This window comes from Lissotriton vulgaris, unplaced genomic scaffold, assembly GCF_964263255.1.
Source record: "Lissotriton vulgaris unplaced genomic scaffold, aLisVul1.2 SCAFFOLD_1411, whole genome shotgun sequence".
Classification (NCBI taxonomy): domain Eukaryota; kingdom Metazoa; phylum Chordata; class Amphibia; order Caudata; family Salamandridae; genus Lissotriton; species Lissotriton vulgaris.
The window spans coordinates 535,098-555,107 of NW_028250719.1; the positions used below are offsets into that span (position 1 = coordinate 535,098).

Sequence of the window (20,010 nt, forward strand, 5' to 3'; positions counted from 1 at the left end):
TCCTTGTTCAAGAACAATGTATTTGCAGGAAGCTGTAGATTTTCATTCTCCTAATTCATATCCATATTCGACAACTCGTCGGTTTGCAACTTCTATTAATACCTTGACTGCCCCATTAATATCTGGTTCATAAAACAAACTACTGCCTAGCATTTATTTGTATTTATCTGTCAGGATTATAGTACCCTACGTTCATACCTTGGTTGCGCCACCTGTACAAAAATTCAGCCCAGGATACAATTCAGGCATCCATCTTCTGAGTGACCACCCTCAGGAGATGCTCGCTGCCTCAATTTAAGTATGGTTGTGTTATTGCGCCAGGAGTTTACTAGTCTGAGACTTGCATCACGTATGCAACATTTACGACCAGGACTGCAGGCCACAAATGAGAAGGGAAGAGAGGGTCCTGGGTTACTTTTTTGTAGTGCTAAATAATTTCTCTCTTCCCTCTTTAATCTGGTGTTTACTTCACAAGTTCTCTGTGCTGAAGCACCTGGAATATTGTAACAACTGGTACATCAATTGACACAAATCTATAGATACTGCTAATGTATATAAGCAAAGTTGAACGGCAGTGCTAGCCTAGTTTCTTTCACATATTATTGAAACCCATATGAGCTTCTTTAATGCTATTAACAATAACTTCCACTTCACGCCTAACAGGCTACCAAGGCTTACAGAGAATATTTAGAATACCCTGGAAACTATACTATCAGCAGAACCAGATGGGACTTGCCAAGAATGCAGCAAGTATGTTTTAAATGCAGACATGGATTTAAGATGAATTTCCGGTTACTCCGAAAATCATGTATGAAATGTAAGCCTGACCTATTCTAATCACCAGGTTCAGCTAGAGAGAAGTGACAAAAGCAATGAATTTCAGTGTCGGAAGAGACAGCACGCGGCTGCATGGCACTGTCAGACGCGAAATGAAAGATAATGTATCGCAATTCAAGTTATTAATAGCAATTATATGCAGGCAGCCCGTCACTGAGATAATAATTTAAGCAGAGATTGGAAAATAGTCAGACGCCTCTATCCGAGTCTCGGGAGACTTCTCTCAGTAATTTTTATCCGGAGCAGTCAGGCACCTCTATTTATTGCTAATTATTTACCTTCCCTTCAAACGCCGCGTGATGTCTGCCACTTTACAATGCGCGATGGCCGCCCCGCTATCGCGCGCCGGAAGATGCGGCGATGAATCTTAATTACGGTTTTCCACCAGTGACAGCTCTCGGATGCCACGGGATCCGCTGCCCGGCCACGGTTGCAAACAGAAGGTTAGTAAGGAAAACAGAACCCCCCTTTGCTGATCGCTATCAGACCCACAGCGCTCAAAGAAATCGATGCATGTATGCAGTGCAAGTTTTTTTTTTTTTTAATCCCCGTAACTTGCTTATGCAAACTGACACACTTTCCCTCAAAGTATTTTTTATAAAGAAAGTGCATCAGATCGTGGCATGACTTTGTGATAATTTTGTGAGTGATGAAAAGTGCTTTGAGTGAACCAAAGTGAACCGATCACAGATATCAATGGAGCCAGGTTCATAAAATTTAGCAGTGGGCCTGAGTAACACACATCACTTTTGAGCAAAATTTTCTGAGAATAGCCGATCGTCAATCTCTGCTCCCGTCCCCTCTGCTCATCCACTCCACACTTTGCTCCCTGCCCCTTCTCCTCGCCTGTGGTGGCTTCTGATTTTGGGGAGTCGTCGGGAGTAACACTTGCTCAGAATTCAAATCGAGTGAGACAGAATTCTTCTAGGTAGGGCCGGGAGTTCTTACCATGGGAAAATTATGAAACAAATTGATAAAATAGGTCATTTTGAAGCACAGTTTTCACACACATTTCCTCAAACACTTCAGTTCTGAAAGGGCTCTCATAAAAAATCCCAGTACCTTCATGGTGACAAGGAAAGCTTATGACTCCCCAGGAGCCTGTCCTCATTTTTTTTTCTTAATCTGATATATGTTAGAAATTACCAGCACTATGCCAGGGCCAGAATTTTGTCATAGGCTTCCCCATATGCCAAAAATGAACTGCAGTAGGCCAAAGCCATCATTGTGCCAAAGGTGCTTCCCTTATGCCAGGAAATACATACATGCCAGTGCCAGAATGTTGCCATGGATGCTTCCCGATATGCTGATGGTTACCCCGTATGACAAAAATGACCTTCTAGGCAAGGGATAGCATTTTACCATTGGTGTCCTCATAACCTGGGTGCCCTCTCTTATAATAATAATAATAATAATAATAATAATAAAGGAGCTTGTAGAGCGCATGGTAACGCCATCCCGGCGTGTCCCCGCGCTGTGGAGAAAAGCAGCACGATGAAGTAGAGAGTTACAGGGTAAATAGATGAGTTTTTAAAAGTTTCCTAAAAGCTGTTTCAGACTCCGCGAATCTAATATTCGTAGGGAGGGAGTTCCAGTGGTTGGCAGCCAGCACACGAAAGGAGCGGCCTCCCATTCTGGCCTTCTTTATACGAGGAACTTTAAGAAGACCCATGCCCGTAGAGCGAAGAGCTCTATTGGGCACATAAGGGATGGCCAGATCCTTCAGGTATTCAGGGGCTTTCAGCGAGGTTATCCTGTAGCAGATTAACAGTGCTTTAAACAGGATCCTCTTTTTTATTGGGAGCCAATGAAGAGCATCCAGAGTAGGTTTAGATGCAGCTCTTTTGGGGAGTTTAAGTACCAGCCGTGCTGCCGTATTTTGAAGGACCTGCATTCTTCTAATGTTCTTTTCTGTTGTCCCCAATAACAGTACATTACCGTAGTCAATACGGGAGGTGACCAATGCTTGGGTCATGGTACGTCTGGCCCTAAGAGGAAGAAGATCCAGAGTACGATTTAGGGTCTTCAGGACCCCAAAACATTTCCCTACTACTTTGTTTACGTGGCTCTCAAAAGAGAGTTTAGGATCAACCCAGACTCCCAGGTTCTTGGCTTCCTTGCAAGGGATAGGTAGAGGACCCAGACAGGGAGGCCACCATCCTGAGTCCAGCTGGCATCATTTCCCCCTATCACTAGGACCTCAGTTTTTGAGCCATTGAGCTTCAAGCAGTGTTGGTTCATCCAACCTGCAAGCTCCTGCATGCAGGTTTTAAAATTGGCAGCTGCTAAGGTAGGTGACTGTGATAGGGAGATGAGCAGTTGAGTATCGTCGGCATAAGATACCAATTTTATGCCGTACGATTGGACCACATCAGCTAGAGGGGCCATGTACAAGTTGAACAGGGTGGGGCTCAGGGCAGAGCCCTGAGGCACCCCCTGCTCTAAGGCTATGCTGTTTGAGAGAAACGTGCTTCTCTGAACCTGGAAACTGCGGTCAGTAAGGAAGGCTTTTATCCATGCCAATGCCTCCTTGGTGACCCCAGCTTTGCTCAGACACTGTAGCAAGGTGGAGTGTGCCACAGTGTCAAACGCAGCGCTGAGGTCCAACATAATGAGTGCCATTGTATGACCTTCGTCATACGACATTCTAAGAATTACCTCCAATATATTTTGCCTCAAGTGCCTGCATATGCCAAGAATATTTTTCAATATGCCAGGGCCTGTATTTTTCCATGGGTAACATACCCCCACCCATATGACATGGGTGCACACCCACCAAAAGGCAAAATCACATCCATTATGGAAGGCCAACAGCATACGCACTAGCATAATACAAACACTCAAATACACCCACATTCATACACTAACAACCCCATCCACACTTTCACTGCCTCACTCATACTTGCACACATACTTGCAGATACACACACAAATTATGGCACACAGCCACAAGCACATTCTCAGACTTGCTCACACACTCCATTAGTCTCACTTCCATTTTTCCAAACATTTACGACTTGAGTTACAAAAACTTGCATAGTAGCTGTTTCTCGTATTATACATGTTCTGTCTAAGTGAAGCATAGTAAGAACATTTTTTTGTATACGGTTGAAAAGTCAAAACAAATGGCATTGTCAATGCTTGTTTTCAAGCATGATGTGCATGAAATAGCATGCAACCATAAAACAGATGAACAAGGCCTATATTTGGGTTTACATGAGGATCAAGAACTATCGATATTGCAAGTGGGTTAGATTACATATATATTTTAAAAACACATGGTGTACGTTAGAGTTTGGGGGACACAGTACTCTGTTGTAAACTCAGCGGAGTAACCTGTGCGCCGAACTGACAGTCTCGTCTGCCATACGTAGGGTCGAGAGGATGGTCAACTTTCTGTTGACATGGCCCATGTTGTGTCTGTTGCCAGAATGTGACCTATGACAGCTTAGGAGCCATCAGAGCAAAGCTATTACACGGTCCTCTTTATTTAGAGCGGATGGCTTTTTTTCTGTCTGTCACCACCAGGAAAAACCTGGTAGTGAGGGACAGGAAAAAAAATGATCCCATACACCCTGGGAGAAAAATCCTAGGGTGTAGGCATCAATAGTGTTTTATTTTTCAATTGGAAACTTCTACTTTTGGAGATTGTGTTTGAAAACCAAACATGTTAAAAGTTTGATGGACGGCCATCAGAACCAAAGGTGGGCCGCCAACAACTGTTTTGTTCTTAGAAGGGAACCATCAGGATGGTGATTCCTTTCAACATACATAGATTAATGTTGGCCCGTTGGTCATCTCTAAAAAGGAAGGACTAATGTCTGTCAGGATGGCAGACCTTAAGTCCTCCGCCACCCTGACGGACGTTACTTGGTCAGTAAGTGTCTTTATCTGGCCCACAGAGTCAAAGTTAGAGTACATCATATGTGACCCTTCAGGCAGACCTGGCTTCTTAGCCCGCAGCGATTTGCATGTTGGGATTTTCAGTCCCTACTTGCATTGAAAAAAACAAGTCCCACAATGCTGCACAAGAGTGCCTGAAAAGCCATGATTGACTGAGGGTATCACCAAGATAAAGGGCCTCTTGATAACCATGTATGTATGTATTTTAAATTTATATAGCGAATAAATCACCCATAGGTCTCATAGCGCTTGCAGAAAATTAGGAAGGGAAGTATGTTAGAAAGATCGCCCTAGGTCTGAAAGAGCCATGTTTTCAGGGTCTTACAGAATGTTTTATGGTTTGTTTCAGATCTAATTGATAATGGTAGGGTGTTCTATGTTACCGGACCCAACTTTGAGAAACATCTATCTCCATTTTTTACCGTTCTAACTTTTGGTACTGTTAGTAGGTTTTTATCTGAGGATCGGAGGGTTCTAGATGGACAGTATTTCTTAAGTTTTTTCTGCAGGTATTTAGGTCCTTGACCATTTATGGATTTATGAACTAAGCAGCAGATTTTGAATTTGATGCGCTTCCTTATGGGGAGCCAATGCAACTTCTTTTGGCATGGGGCTGATGAGGTGCGAGGTGGAAGGTCCAGGACCAATCTGGCTGCTGCATTTTGAAGGGTTTGCAATTTGGTCAGGGAACTTTCCTTGATGTCCGCTAGTAGTGCGTTTCCGTAGTCCAGACGACTTATAATTAATCCTGCACTAGGGGTTTACGGGATGACAGGGAGATCCATTTTAAAAAAAAAATTCTGAGGCTACACATTATACCCAGACTAGTGTGCACAACTTTGTTTACATGGGCGGACATTGATAGTGTGTCGTCAATGGTGACTCCCAAGTTCCAGACTGAGTTTTTTGGGGCAGGACAGGGGCCGAGTGCGAGTGGCCACCAATCATCTGTCCAAAATGTATTCACATTTCCGAATAGCATTATTTCTGTCTTCCCTGCGTTTAGCATTAAGTAGGTGTTTGACATCCAGTTTTTTATAGAAAGCATGCACTGTTGGAATCTGAGCTTTGTGTTCAAGGGATTAGGTCCTAAGGTGATCAAGAGCTGAGTGTCATCGGCGTAAGACACTGTTTCAAAACTGTAAAATATGTAAAAAGTTTAGAAAAAAAAATCACATTTCAGTTGGTGATTTCTAGCATTTATTCTTGGAAGCAACCGAAAGTTAATCAGCGAAGTTTTGATAGGGCAAAGAAAGCATTTACGGTGCGTATTAAACAATTCCCGTGTTAATGGACAAACAAATCACACACCTTTAAAACAATGGCCATTGCTAAAATGTTTACTGCCCACCAGTCAAAGTGCCAATGCTTGTGGCATAGCACCACCTAAACCCCCACAGCCCCACTACTGTGGTCACACTGTCTAGTAGCAACAGAACATGTCTGAGTTTATAAAATGAAAAGAAAAAACCTCTCTGCTGGGGCCCCTGTTCCAAAACAGAGACCGGGCATTGGTGCACTTCTAGGGCTCCCCAAGTTAAAATATTGCTAGGTCTTCAGCCCAGTTGGTGCCCATGTGCATAAATTCCTCTACTTCTCTACACACCCCTCCAATTACATAATGTTGCACTGTTTAAACAAATAGAGCACGGATGTAGGCTTCAGGTGCCAAAGGTACCTTGGAGTCATTTTTAACAACAATGAAAAATACAAATCCCACCTAGAAGAGCTAAAAAGGAAGGGTACGGTACTTGCTTTTGCAATTGGACTAATTCAAAAGAAGCTACAAGGCCCAACTCTCGCACCCACACTACAGGTGGCTCAGGCAAAAATCATTCCTACCTTAACCTACGGTAGTGAAGCTTTAAAAGGATTGGACAGTGACCATCTGGACACAATCATCACCAAGATCTACAGGTCAGTGTTCAAATTACCAAACCATACATCACCGGCACAAATTAGTTTGGAACTAGGCATCTGTAAACAACCATTGGCCAGAGCCATGTTTTTTCTTGTGAGCTGTCACAAACTGAGGTTATCAAAGGAGGGAAGTCTAGGGCACCATTTGTGGGCCAGTATTGACAACAACTCATGGCGAGCAGGACATGACTACTGGTCAAAAGGATTAACAACCCTATGCCTAAATGACCTCTGGAACTTGCATGCTAGTCAGAAGGAATTCAAAAGGCTAGCGAAAATCAGTACCAAACAATTATCAATAGTGGAGGATAAAGCCACCCTTGCAAAAAGAAGTCATGGGTGGATGACCCTTCAATCCTATGCCTTGTTAATTCCACAGCAGTACCTTACTATATCTTTCAGTGCTCGAACGAAACTAAGTTTTTAAAATTGAGACGGAGTTATTAACCTGTTGATTCACTGGCCAAAATAGAAAAGAGAACATGGAAGAGATCTATGCCGACTTTGCGGGACCCACAAAGAAGACATCATACACATCATCTGTCTGTGCCCAAAACTACTGACAGAGAGACGGGCCTACTCAAGCACCATTGGAATAGAAATATGATTAGAAGCTGTAGAGCAGCAGTTTTGGCCTGTTTTGATCCTAGGAACACTAAATTAAATTGTGCCCTAGTAAGATTTATGGAGCGCGCTGCAAAAAAACTTAGTGAGGTGCCCACAGTTTGCGACTCCCCATCGGAATAACGTTGTCAAGTTTCACTTGTTATTGCCACCCCTACTGGCTTTTTATGAATACGATATTTTAAACGAAAGCTACATCTGTTATTGTTACCCATATTGGTTTTTTATGAACATGATATTTTAAATGTAATTTTGAAACCTTTTTAAATGTTTTGTATTTGCAATGGTTTTTTTAAATCACGCAATAAAGACTTTAAGAGAACCTCAGGCTTCAGGTGTGGTATTACATTTTTGGCTTTGTAGTGGAGTCTGGAGGCTCTGAATCAGGTCTGCTATGTCTGTGCCGATTCTTCTTGTAATCCTGATTCCACTAAGAGAATTTAACCTGTTCATTTTTTGGATCGACATGTTTACTATATAAAGTGACTGGTTATCAACAGAAGTAGGAAATCTGCCCCCACTGACTGGACTACTCCTTGAATGAATTCAAATGTACTACTTTTTTTTAAATTCACAAACATTTGCAACTAAAGGTTTGGTAAGCTGCCCCGGACTCAGGTTTCCAGACATAGCTCTGCCATTCAAACACCCAAAAGGTGATGGGACAAATGCACGTCTAACCACTGGAATCCTTTCAGGGTAGCATTACAAACCCATTATTTTTCCCCCACTATGCCACTCTAGACAGAGGGCCTGATTTAGGGTTTGGCGGACGGTGTAAAGGCAGACAGGGTACTGGAGCACTTTACGTCAGTGACCCTGCCTTTACTCTGTCTGCCAAATCTAAAGATGTCTGCCAGCCCTGCGGACATATCTATACATTAGCAGTCATGGCAGTTCCTTGTCAATGTAAGAACAGAGTTACGTACAGCTCCGTTAAACATAGCAGTTGGCGGTCAAACTTTTCCATGAGTTTGTTTTTATTGTACCTCACTGCCAGGATATACCTAGTAGTGAAAGTTAAATAAGTTTCTAAAAAGCAATCTGAGCATCCATAGGGTAGACAGCCGGATGGCTTAGCTCCAAGGGCTCCTATTCCATTGGGCCATAGGAGGACATTTTACACCAGAATAAATGTAAGTAAGCCAATGTACAACTTGCGTTCCACTGGACTCAAAATTGGGCCGGTGGACCTTGACTTTGGCGGACAGGCTACTCCATATAGTTGTTTGCCAATTTCTATATCCGCTCCAGAGACCCACCTAATTCAGATTAGGACTGACTCTTCACCTCATAGGAAGAGTCCATTCCAAACCTTGGTCATCTCACCCATTCACCCGGTGGGCCACTGCTTTAGTTGGGAAACGTGAGAATCACACCTCCCGAATCTCACTAACATAGCTAGCCCCCTGGAGAGAGCGGAGTCCACTTCAGCAACAATCCTCAACATATCCCCTCTCCCCCAGGGGAGAACTGGGATTATGCCCAAGGCCCACAAATGACAAAATTGCTAATCGGCTTACTTGAGATTTATTTCTAAGTAGGCGGCCCATGCTTGCTGGTGTCACTGCCTGGTATGACTGCTGAATGTGCAAATGCGGTAAGTGTTTTTCAAGGGAAGGTTGTCTGTTTTTTTAACATCACTGTCTTATTTTGGCTTTGCACTTATTTTGAATGTTTTTTGAAGACTTTCCACCTCCCAATAAGATTAGCAGCCTCACTTCCTCTTACATCTGCGTGACATCAGGTAACCTACTTATTTGTTCAGGGTTTTAAGCCTGGGTGACAGGAAAAGACAAAGAGCTTAAGCGCGCCCCTTCCAATGACATCATTCCTGATCGAGCCCAGAAGGTTCATGGGAAAGGGTTCCTGTTTTTCATAGGTTGATCCACCCCTGAACCACTCCATCTGCCACCCTTCACTTCTCCTCCAACATATTCACATTGCTTCTACAGAAAACCCCATATACCTTTTTGTTCTTTATTTCCTAATGCAACCATACCAGTGAACTATGTTTTCACCACTTCTGCGTGGACTAGACAACTCATCTATTGGTGGCATCTGAGGTTTGACTTGGGGTATGTCTTCCCCCCTTCTAGGTGGCACAAAGGGCTAGTGTTTGCATATACAAAGTGCAATGCTATCCCTCGCAATCTTTTGGATATCAGTTTCAGACAGTGCAGACTTTACTCTTTTCAAGATGATATCCCAATAACGTGGCCTAACCACCTCCTTGTTACCTTGGCTGTGCATTGTCCATTTTTGTCTCTCTCTCTCTCTCTCTCCTCTATCTGGACACCTCAGATCATTTACTAAGGCTGGCGGCATCATGGCTACTGCTCCGCAGGTCATGGCTAGACTTAAATTAACAGGGTACATAATGTCCATCCCTCTTGGCCACACCTAGAACTCCGACCTCAGTAGTTGTTACTCTGTCCTGCACTGTGCATGCATGAAGGCTGATTGTAGAACGGAGTTGGCAATTGGTTTTTCCTTCCCTGTTACATCTGGATGAACTCTCCAGTTACATAACATGGCTGGTTTTATAATGATGCTCCGTGTTCGTCCCACAGTGACCCATCAAAACATTACTGCTGGTTGTACAATTCCTATTCTGGTGCCAGCAAATCCTAGTTGCACTCTGCACAGCAGATATTATGACAAGCTGTAAAACCTGCATTCCTATGTTTATCTCCATGTCACTTCAGGTTGAGACCCTCAGAATATATACAGTGGCTTCTTGCACAACGGTTGCTCCTCTGCCGTGGACTCATCAGAACACATGCTGTGGCTGGCTGTATAACGCCCATTCCTATGGGCTGCTCCCCGTCTCACCTGGATGGGCATCTCATGAATAGAATGACTGATCGTATAATAATTCCTTATGTCGCGCCACAGTTGACACATTAGAGCATATATTATTGCAGGCTGCCCATTCCTTTGGGTAACTCTCTGCTGCTCCTGGGTGCATAATTGAGAGCCCTATAGATTGCTCCTCTTCCGCTCCAGTGTGGGCTCCAGATCATCTATAACAGATGGTGAACCCCCCCCCCCCCCCCCCCAGAGTGTCTTCTGTGAAACTTAGGCACTTCCTAATCTTTGTTCAATGTGTTCTAAACTATATGATCAAGAGGAATACAAACAGAAAGTACCCTCATGTAGGCATCACCATGTCTTTTTTTACGCTTTTCTCATGCTTTTATCGTTTATCCATGCATAGGTGCTGCTACACGTTTGCTGGGACTTAGATTCAGCAGTTCCTTATACATATTCACAACTCAAAACACTTCCCAATTATGCTACATAGATCGCACACACTTTATTCATCCATGCACTAACATTTAATACTTAAGCATCCGATCGCTCTCCTTTTTGCTATAAATTCACACACCTGTGCAGTGACAAAACATAATAAGCCTACATCTCTGGACCCAGGCAGATAATCATAAACTGCACAAAGGCTCCATGACATGACTCTTCCATTCGTAACCCCCCTACAGAGTAGCATGCGGGTAGTTCAGCATATGCCCACAATTCCTCATCAGGGGTATGAAGCTATCAAAAAATGCAACAAAACTGGCATACAATACTCAGCTTCTTTATGGGACCATCTTCGTTTTTCTCCTGACAAGCAAAGGTGGTCTAAGTTCTAACACAAACAACATGACTGCAGCTTGTTCCAATCAAAAGCTAAGTATTCCCAGGGTAGGACGTGTCTCCTGACAAACAATTGTAGAGTGTGTGTGTGTGTGTGTGTGTATATATATGGCATCCCCCTACGGGGAAATGCTGAGGATCAAGCGAATATGCAGCACGGCAACAGAGTGTAATCAGGCCCAAAGGGAGGGATTCCTGGCTAGGGGATACTCCAGTAAAACCATTAATACGGCCATGATCAAATCGAATGGAGTAGAAAGACAAGTGTTATTGGCTAAAAAATCTATCCCTCAGCCTAACAGTTTGGATTTAATGTCACAGCCAACAAGATTGGAATTGACATAGATCATTAATGGTAATTGGCCACTGATATTGCATGACCCGGTATTGGGTAGTGATTTAACTAAATCACCCAACATCACCTACAGGAAAGCACCTTCGATGGGCAATGCCCTGGTTAAAAACAGCCCTGAAGTCGTAAAAGTTCATAATTGGCTAACTAGCAGAGAAGGCTTCTATAAATGTGCTACCTGTAAGGCGTGCAAGCAAGGTGTGAATAGAAAGACATTCAGTTCACCCTTCAAATCGGAACCAGTTTCCATTAAGAAATCGCTAAACTGTAAGACTTAATACGCAGTTTACGTGCTGGAGTGTCCGTGTGGCCTGCAATATGTTGGGAGTACCAAATTGCAGTTCCACAAATGGATACTCCAGCACATGAGAGCCATCACCAATAAAGATCAGGCTTACCCCGTAGCGAGACATTTCGAGGAAAGCCATCAAAGCAACATCGATTTTTTGCAGTATTTTGCTATTGATGCCATCCCGCCTTTGCGAAGAGGTGGCAATAGGGAATTACTCCTGAGAAGGTTAGAAACCAAATATATGCTAGAGCTCAACAGTAAGACACCCTACGGTGCTAATATGAGTGAGGATTTTTACACTTGCCTTTAACTATTTGCTGATGGCTTCTTCCCATTTGTCTCTGGATAGAAATGCCTCAAATCTGACACTGTACCATATGATGAAGGCATAGCTTTCAATTATACTTTCCCCTCTCATTTCCCTTGTTTTTATACTCATTTAAATAATAATTTTTAAGGCACAGTTAGTTTTAGACATGGTTTTACAGTTCTCTTATTTATTGACGGCTGTCAATCAGTGAACAGAAAGCCATTATATACTTGCACTAGGGGGACTTACACTTGCACATATCACTACGTATAATAGGTTTCTGTTTGGGTAGAATCTGGCAGGCTGCTGCTCATTTGAGCTGGGTAACTTAATTAGTTATTCGTGGTGCAAATCCGCTTTTTAGGGTATTCCTCATGAAATACTTTTACACAAGTACGTCCATTTATCGAAATGGTTTTTAACTTATAATACTGTTTTATAGTCCACTGTGATTTTTTACCTCTCAGGAAATTTTAGAGATGGTGTTTAATTCTGTGTATGTTGCATTTTAATGTTTATTTATTTTATTCAAATATTTATTCATTGATTATGATCATACTTGTAAATGGAGCGATGGTTTTTCATGAGTGTTTACATTGTATTTTATACTTTTACCCTGCGGAATTTTGCACATTGTTTATAATCATAGTGTTTCATGGCCTCACTATGAGGATTATATTGCATGCAAACATACTCTGCATTGCCAATGATTTCTTTGTACTACCCATGTGACCTCACGAGTGATGCACTAGCACTTTAAAAACAAAAAAATGGCAGAGGATAGCGTCATGTGATCAAGGACTCGGACGAGTCTGAAACGCGTCATGGTGGAGGTGCGGACGGTTGCCGAATAAACCCGTTGTTTTGCACAGAAAACTGGGTCTGCCTTTCGTTTTTTCATGGAAAGATAGGATTGTTATTGTTTCCTGAACGCGAGCAGTTGATATATATATATATATATATTTCTGCGTGCCACTTTCATCATACAGTTTACACTATCTGTAATTGTACCTTGCTCGAGGGTATAACTTGCCTCAGTGACATCACACATGACTCGGCTGACGGCTTTTCTGATGCTGATAGCACATAAGCCCTCAGTAGCATTATACAACCAGATATCCCAGAGTTCCTGCCATTTATGCAATAGTTACAGTATGTTTGCACAATGCATCCCATTGTAGAGGGCATACGTGTATGTTTCAATACAATTCAACTCAAATGTGACGGCGGCTGAGAAAGCGTGAAACTAGTATTTAATCCACTTTTGGATTTGTTCTCATCTTAGTGCTAGACTGGGATCTATTTAAATCCAAGGCATGCTTTCAGCATGTTTACCTATATTTTATGCAAGAGTAAATCAGATAAAACGTATTTCTCGCCAACTTTAAAAGGGCACGCAGAACATGTGACTATCCTGTATCAAAGTCAAAATGTAGAAGTACTTGTTGTGGGAAACCTTAAACGATAGAAAAAAAGCAGGAACAGAAATGTACAACTATGTAAGAGGACAGGAATAAGTCCCAAAAATAAATATTGACCCCAAACAAAAGAAAAGTAGAGACCAATGTTATTAGCATGTTTGTTAATAACCAGTAGAAGAGAGGGAACAGCTGCTCACTGTGAAGGAACGAGAGAAGAAATGCTTTTTCTATGTGACCTGAATTTATCCTAAAGTTTTGGCCCCTAAGAAGGATATTTGGATGAGGCATAATAAAGTAAATCCATGTGTAAATCACGGTTGTGGTCAGCTGAACAACAACAGAACCACTAGCTTATGTCACCAAGAAATATTTTAATTGGCAGGTCAACCAAGGCTAAAGATGGTAGCCAGAACTACAACATCAGAGACCTCAGAGCCCAGCTGGTGTAAAATAAGCAAAACAGGATGCTTTGTGGCATGGCTCAGTAACTGAAGCTGCTAGTTCCAAGAGCTGTGCTTGTAGATACAAATGATATTCATATTTTCCTTTAGTTGTTTCCAGGGAGAGTCCATTAATATAGGGAACATTTGAAGTGTAAATAAAAAAAAAACACAAGAGACTAATGATAAATTATCACCTCCTGCTCACACAACAAGACAAAGAATTGCTATAATAGAACATTCAGGGACTGTATATAGATAAAACAACAGATTAACAGTCAACGAGTAGGTTCAAAATGAGCACTAATATTTGGTGTGTAAACTGGATTAGTAACAGGAAGGTGTGTGAGAATCGAATCCTGAGAGCAGGTGCTGTTGGGGAGTTTGCAAACTTTGCAAATCGCGAGCTCTGTCTCAGCGTTGAAAACAAGCCTTTTACCACACATACGTCTATTGAAGTTCCCAAGTACGAACAAAAATATCCTGAAGGAGGTAAAACTTTCTGGTCTTAAACACCTGAACAGGGCAAAGTAGGAAATTGCGTTTATATTTTCTGTACCCTCTCTATCCAACTACAGAACCTTAAAGAACCTTAAAGCTAACCTCTACCTGCAGTCTATGCACTTTCCTACCGTGGGGCTTTGTGTAATAAGCCCAATAATTGTCAAATATGTGTTGTGCAAACAAGCAAAGTACTGTATAATGTCACACCAAGAGCACTCTCGTTGTGTTGTCCAAATACTAGCTGTGTCAGGTTCCAGCTGTAAAAAGTCCACAATATATCAGTTAATCCGGCATTAGACTTATGCTAAGCAGGTGGTTGACACTGAAGAAACTCAAAGTTTTTGGAAGGTTGACTACTAAAGAATTTTGAGGTTAACCCAACAGGAGAGAAGTTGGCATTTTATAGTACTGCCCAAGAGTGCAACACATAGTAAATCCACACAGTTGTAAACCGTGTCAAAGTCTATATTTCTAGAAAACACATTACCTTCGAATGGCCACCGTGAGTGCTTCTGGTGAACTCGCACAGGGACAGATGACCTCCTGCCGCAAGCCTTTACTTTGGAAGACGTTTAGAAATGCATCACATGAGGAAATAGACCCTGGACAAAAATAAACAGATGCAAAATATTAAACTCAACAGGAAATCCTTAGTCTTCATAAGAAGGCTGAGCAATACCAAACAGCAAAATCACATTGCTTAAAATATGGAAAACTTGCAAAATACTGAAATGGCCATCCAAACAAGACACCATTAGTACAAAATTAATTGAGAAGTGCATCAGGAATTACCTTGTCACTCATTCCTTCCAAATTCACTCTACTCTCATGCAGACAAGGCAATATTTTCAAATACTCAACACCCTCCATGTTCATATTGACTTACTCCCACACTTCATTACACTATTTTGCGGTTTTCATTATCTCCTCTTATGTGTGAGATCCATCAGACCAGGTTTCGTCTGTTAATGCCATCTGAGCACCTGCAGTCTTTCCTATCCGTTCCGATCAACTGACAATATTGTCTTTAAATATATTTTCCACAAATTACATAATTGGGAGACATTTTAGCTCCTGATGCTTAGCCAATATCTTTCTTACTTCCCCTCATTTGCAGTCAAACCTTCCCCAACATTGATCCTAAAGCGTGGAATGACCTGCCGCTACACACAAGAGCCTCCTCTTCACTTCTTGAATTCACATGAAGCTGAAGACCTGGCTATTCGAGTGGTCCCAGTAGGCCCCAGGTGTGCCTAGAATCACAGCTGCTCAGCGGCAGGCTACCCTCCCAGGTGATAGGTTAGGCAGATATGTGGATCGCACTAACACAATACCTTACTCTCCTATTTTCTAACATGATACCTGAACAGCATAATCATTTTGGTCTTGAACCACTTCTAAATTAATGACTGTCATTATCTCAACTCTCTGGTTTATCTGTAAACCTATTTCAATGGCACTTTGAAGTGCTACTACTGCCTGCCTCTGGAACAATAAACACCTTAACACCCATTGCAAACACGTTGTAGTTTCTTTCATAAACAAATGAATACCCAAAGGCCTCAATGACCCTCCCTCATTGTTGAACAAGAAAATGGTGGCAATGGTATACAAATATTATGCACCTCCCAGGTAAAGGATACAGAAGTTATACAAAAAACAGATCAGCGTCAAGTGTCCTCAATGGGCTGCGAACAGTATGCCACCATAGTAGTGTACAAGATACACGAGAAGAACCTTCTTCATGTAAGGGTCCACACAGTGTGAGACGGTGATCCTGATAAGCCCGGAGTCTCCTCCGCGTTATAAAATAATCATATTTTTACACACGACTAAAAAAATAACCAAATAGACTAAACGGCCGTGTTCCACTTAGGGCACAGGAGGTTCGGGGAAATCACTGTCAAAGGCCTAAACAGGACACAAGTCAAAAGAAAAGTTATCTGAAGAGAATGCGGGAGTATAACTGGTGCTAATAATAATCAGTGTGAATCAACTGCAAAATACCTTAGGAACAATAATCACTTTATAGTGTATTAAAGAGAAATACATTTCATAATGCTTGCAGAAAATAGCAAATGCATAAAGCTTTGATTAAGACCTGTACTCTTTGTGAGTGACAGGAACGCGCCTGTACTGCTCCAGAGTGGCCTTTGTTTCTGCATGTTTTCCACTTACAGGGATTTGCTCCATCTGCCACTATCAGCATCCGCAGCGAGGAAAGGTTGATGTCTCTTTGATCCCGATGTGCTACTAGCGCCCAATGCATATCTCTCGATTTCACGCAAGCGACTTTTGCTATAAAAAAAAAGAAAAATGCATAAAATAACGTACTGTATTGACCTAAGTAACAGTGCTGCAATATCAGAAATACGTTAGCCTGACTCCTTCAGCGCATAATTATTCTGTTTCCCTCGATCCCAAACAGCAAACAAACCTACAAAAATAACTAATCCTCCACGCAAAACACCCATTACAGAAGCACTGGACAAAATATGTGCCAACGTGGGCTGCTGTAACAGAGATGATGCTCGCAGTGGTACAGAAAAAGTTACCATTATACATTAACTACCCTTGGGTTGCAATGGAAGCGATTAAGAATAAATAATTCTTTGCAGCGCCCCTGCAGACTGTTTTCCAAGAATACCTGCACATTCAGACATCTGGTGGTAAGCCTCGAATTTTCAATCGATTTTTAAAAAGGTCACACAAGAACTGCTGTGCTGGTATAGTGGCAACATAGGGGACGCTATGACTGCCGCACAAAAATTACCACGCTATTAATATTTTTTTCAACTGCTTGTTTAAAAAACACAAACAAAAAAAACAAGACTCTACATATTACCTTTGTACTGGCACACTTTCTGGATCCACGAAAGGGGATTTACCTTCATTAAGGAATATGGAATGCTTATAACATGCATCATGTTCATGACACTCTGAAATAAAAAGCAAAGACAAGTGATTTTTCACCAATCGTGTGCAGCCATATTCCTCCATTTCGCCTAGGGTGGGCTGGCATTCCCCTCTCAGAATTACTCTTTGCCCAAAGCTGTCGAGCTCAAGCTTTCCTTTAAGAAAGAAATGCTTGTTTACATTCGACGAGTGCTCTCCAAGCACCACACAGCCTTTCAACATCCTGATCTGCACAAGACTTCCCTCGGGAGGTGCTGCACCGGTGAGCTCTGCTGCAGATCAACCTCCAGCCAAGCCTGCACACCCCAGAGCGAAATGGGAGGAATTCAAGTAATTAATTTTGATTAAAAATAGCAAACGTTGCCAATAGCAGTGTTTAATTTAGCTAGAGACAGTTATTAACCAGGTTGAGATGAATTTTCAACTGCTACTACTTCTTCCTTAGGTGACAATTTCTGTTTACTCAACTGGCATTTATGAAATGGATGTAGCTCATTAGTACCTCAGCAAGGTCAACAGGTTAAGGCATCGAGGGACCTTCTGGTATGGTCCTGCACATAATTACCCTGGGCACTGGAAGAGTGGGACTGCGTTCATTACCGCTAGGATGGTTGGACACTGACCTATTGCCAGCACACTTACACGCAGGACTGTTAAATTCTGCTGCAGAAATAGTGCATGTACCATGGAGCGCATCCACTCCCTAATCAGTGTATTGATCAGAAGAGTGCAGCAATTTTGCTGACCATCTTCAGGTCAGCGTTCATTAACACCATGGCTAGAAGGTGACTGAACAGCATGCAGAGTTAAGCAAGCAGAGCGGTCATGTCCCTTGATTCAAGCAGGTTTATGTACCATGATTCAGAAAAAGATTGCTGAAAATGTAGGATTCAAGGTTTTTAACTCAAGAAAACACTGAAGGTGGATTTTCAAATAATATCAAGAAAATAAGTTTATAATAAATGTGCAGAATTAACATGTAGTCCACTGCGAAAATCAAATGTGGTTAAATGCAAAAAGTGCAATAGGCAACCATATTTACTTGTACTAGTCCTCGAATGGCTAAAATAACAATGCCTTGGAACCTGACTGACTAGAATTGCAAAAACACGCATTCAGTGTTTATTTCCTGACCTCTCCAGGAACATGTTTTTTTTTTAAATAAATAATAGTTGCATTAATGTTTTCATTTAAACTGTGGAAGATGTTTTTACTTACACAAATAACACTGTAAATCATGATTCGTTCTGGTCATATTTTTGAGATAATGAAGATGGTCATACATAGTGATACAACATTTTTAAACGTGAACTTGACCTTTCTAACATACTTGTTTTATTTTCTCCAATGAAAGGTTTTGTGCTCAATGTTTTCTTGTCAACACAGATGTTTCAATTTCTATATAGACCATTATTAACAAATCGTAAAATTTGATATTTAGATGGTTAGACAAGTAGCTTAAAATGTGGGAAAGCAGTCTTGAATGAGCAAATAATCCACATGAATTTAGCAAAATTCAACATATTTCAAAGTTAACATTGCGGTCTGCGCACTATTGTATTCCAGTGAGTAGAAGAGTGATCCTGTTCCCAGGAGAGAAGTGAAAGCGGAGAAAATTAAGCAACACGATGTAAAGCTTCAGAATGTGTTGTGTATAATAATGCTCGTTCCTAGAGTAGGTTACCACTTTTCAAGACCTTTAATTACCCCAGCCTTATTCCATGTTGCTCTGAGACTCTATTGAATTTCTTGAACCTCTCTTTATGGGAAGTTCTGCTTTGACTGATTTTCGATTTACTGAATTGCTTTTATATCCTGAAGCTCTATGCTTGAACTCTCACTCTATTGAACTGGAACTCTTTAAAGGTTCCGACTGACACCATTTTCCCCGATTCCTGGAATAGGGATTATTTTCCTTTATGGAACACGATTAATTAAATTTATTATGATTTATTTGTTAACCATTTTTGATTATCGATTTCTGTTACATATTTGATTAATTGAGATTGAAAAGAATAACTTGTAAACTTTAAATAAAGATGACTTACTAAAAAAATCTAAATTTAACTCATACCAAACTCTCACTATTGACTGAAATTAGATTAGAATTGTGATTATAATTGTGTGATATCTTTCTCATGATCTTCTCTAAAACAATGGCAAAGATCCCACAAACTACAGAGAGGGAATAAGCCCACGAGATGGTGAACGGAGAAACTTTAAAAATTAGGCACTGATTTCGGCTTCAGCAACATTCACTCTCCTTGTGCATCATCAAGTTCAAAAAAATCCTACACCCCTCCAACTTTGTTTCATGAGGAAATGCCTTTACTCTCAATTTCGATCACAGTACATGGAAAAGGATTCCATTCCAATAATTTGACTTAACCCAGCCTGTAAAATAGCATTATTTATGTTTTGCACTGCCTTTGGAATATGCAATACATACATTCCTATGGAAACAGAGACCAAACTATAACTACCAAGTAGCCAATTTGATCTAGTTTGTACTTGCTGCATATTTAACGAATTGCACGAAGTACATAAAAGGTCCACCTAAAAAGCCATACCCGGGGACTGCCAGGAATGCAGTTAAGTGAGAGGAAGTGCCTTCTGCTAAAACAAGACAATAAGAATTTAAGTAAAACACCCGATTTAGAAACTGGCATACTTTCATTAACACCAAAAGAGTTGGAGAGGGGGCCTATCTAATGATTCCAGTCCTGGGGCCGTACCCAGTTGTCCCAAGTACTCCATATGAAGACCAAAGCTCGAAAATAATGTAACTGGCACTTCTGATTTCTGTCTAAAATTTGCTGAAGAGAAAGGGCCGC

General features: G+C 41.5%; 1 protein-coding gene across 1 annotated transcript in view; it reads right to left on the minus strand.

Annotated features, from left to right (window-relative positions):
- The window catches only part of DIP2C (DIP2 acetate--CoA ligase C (putative)), a gene marked incomplete at its 5' end in the record, with an annotated part of 296,244 nt that overhangs the window by 218,170 nt on the left and 58,064 nt on the right, over nt 1-20,010 (minus strand). Inside the window, 3 exons of the mRNA XM_086950634.1 lie at nt 14,748-14,862; nt 16,439-16,558; nt 17,106-17,199. Of these exons, the coding sequence (XP_086806760.1) occupies nt 14,748-14,862; nt 16,439-16,558; nt 17,106-17,199 (329 nt within the window). The remainder of the gene's footprint in view (nt 1-14,747; nt 14,863-16,438; nt 16,559-17,105; nt 17,200-20,010) is intronic.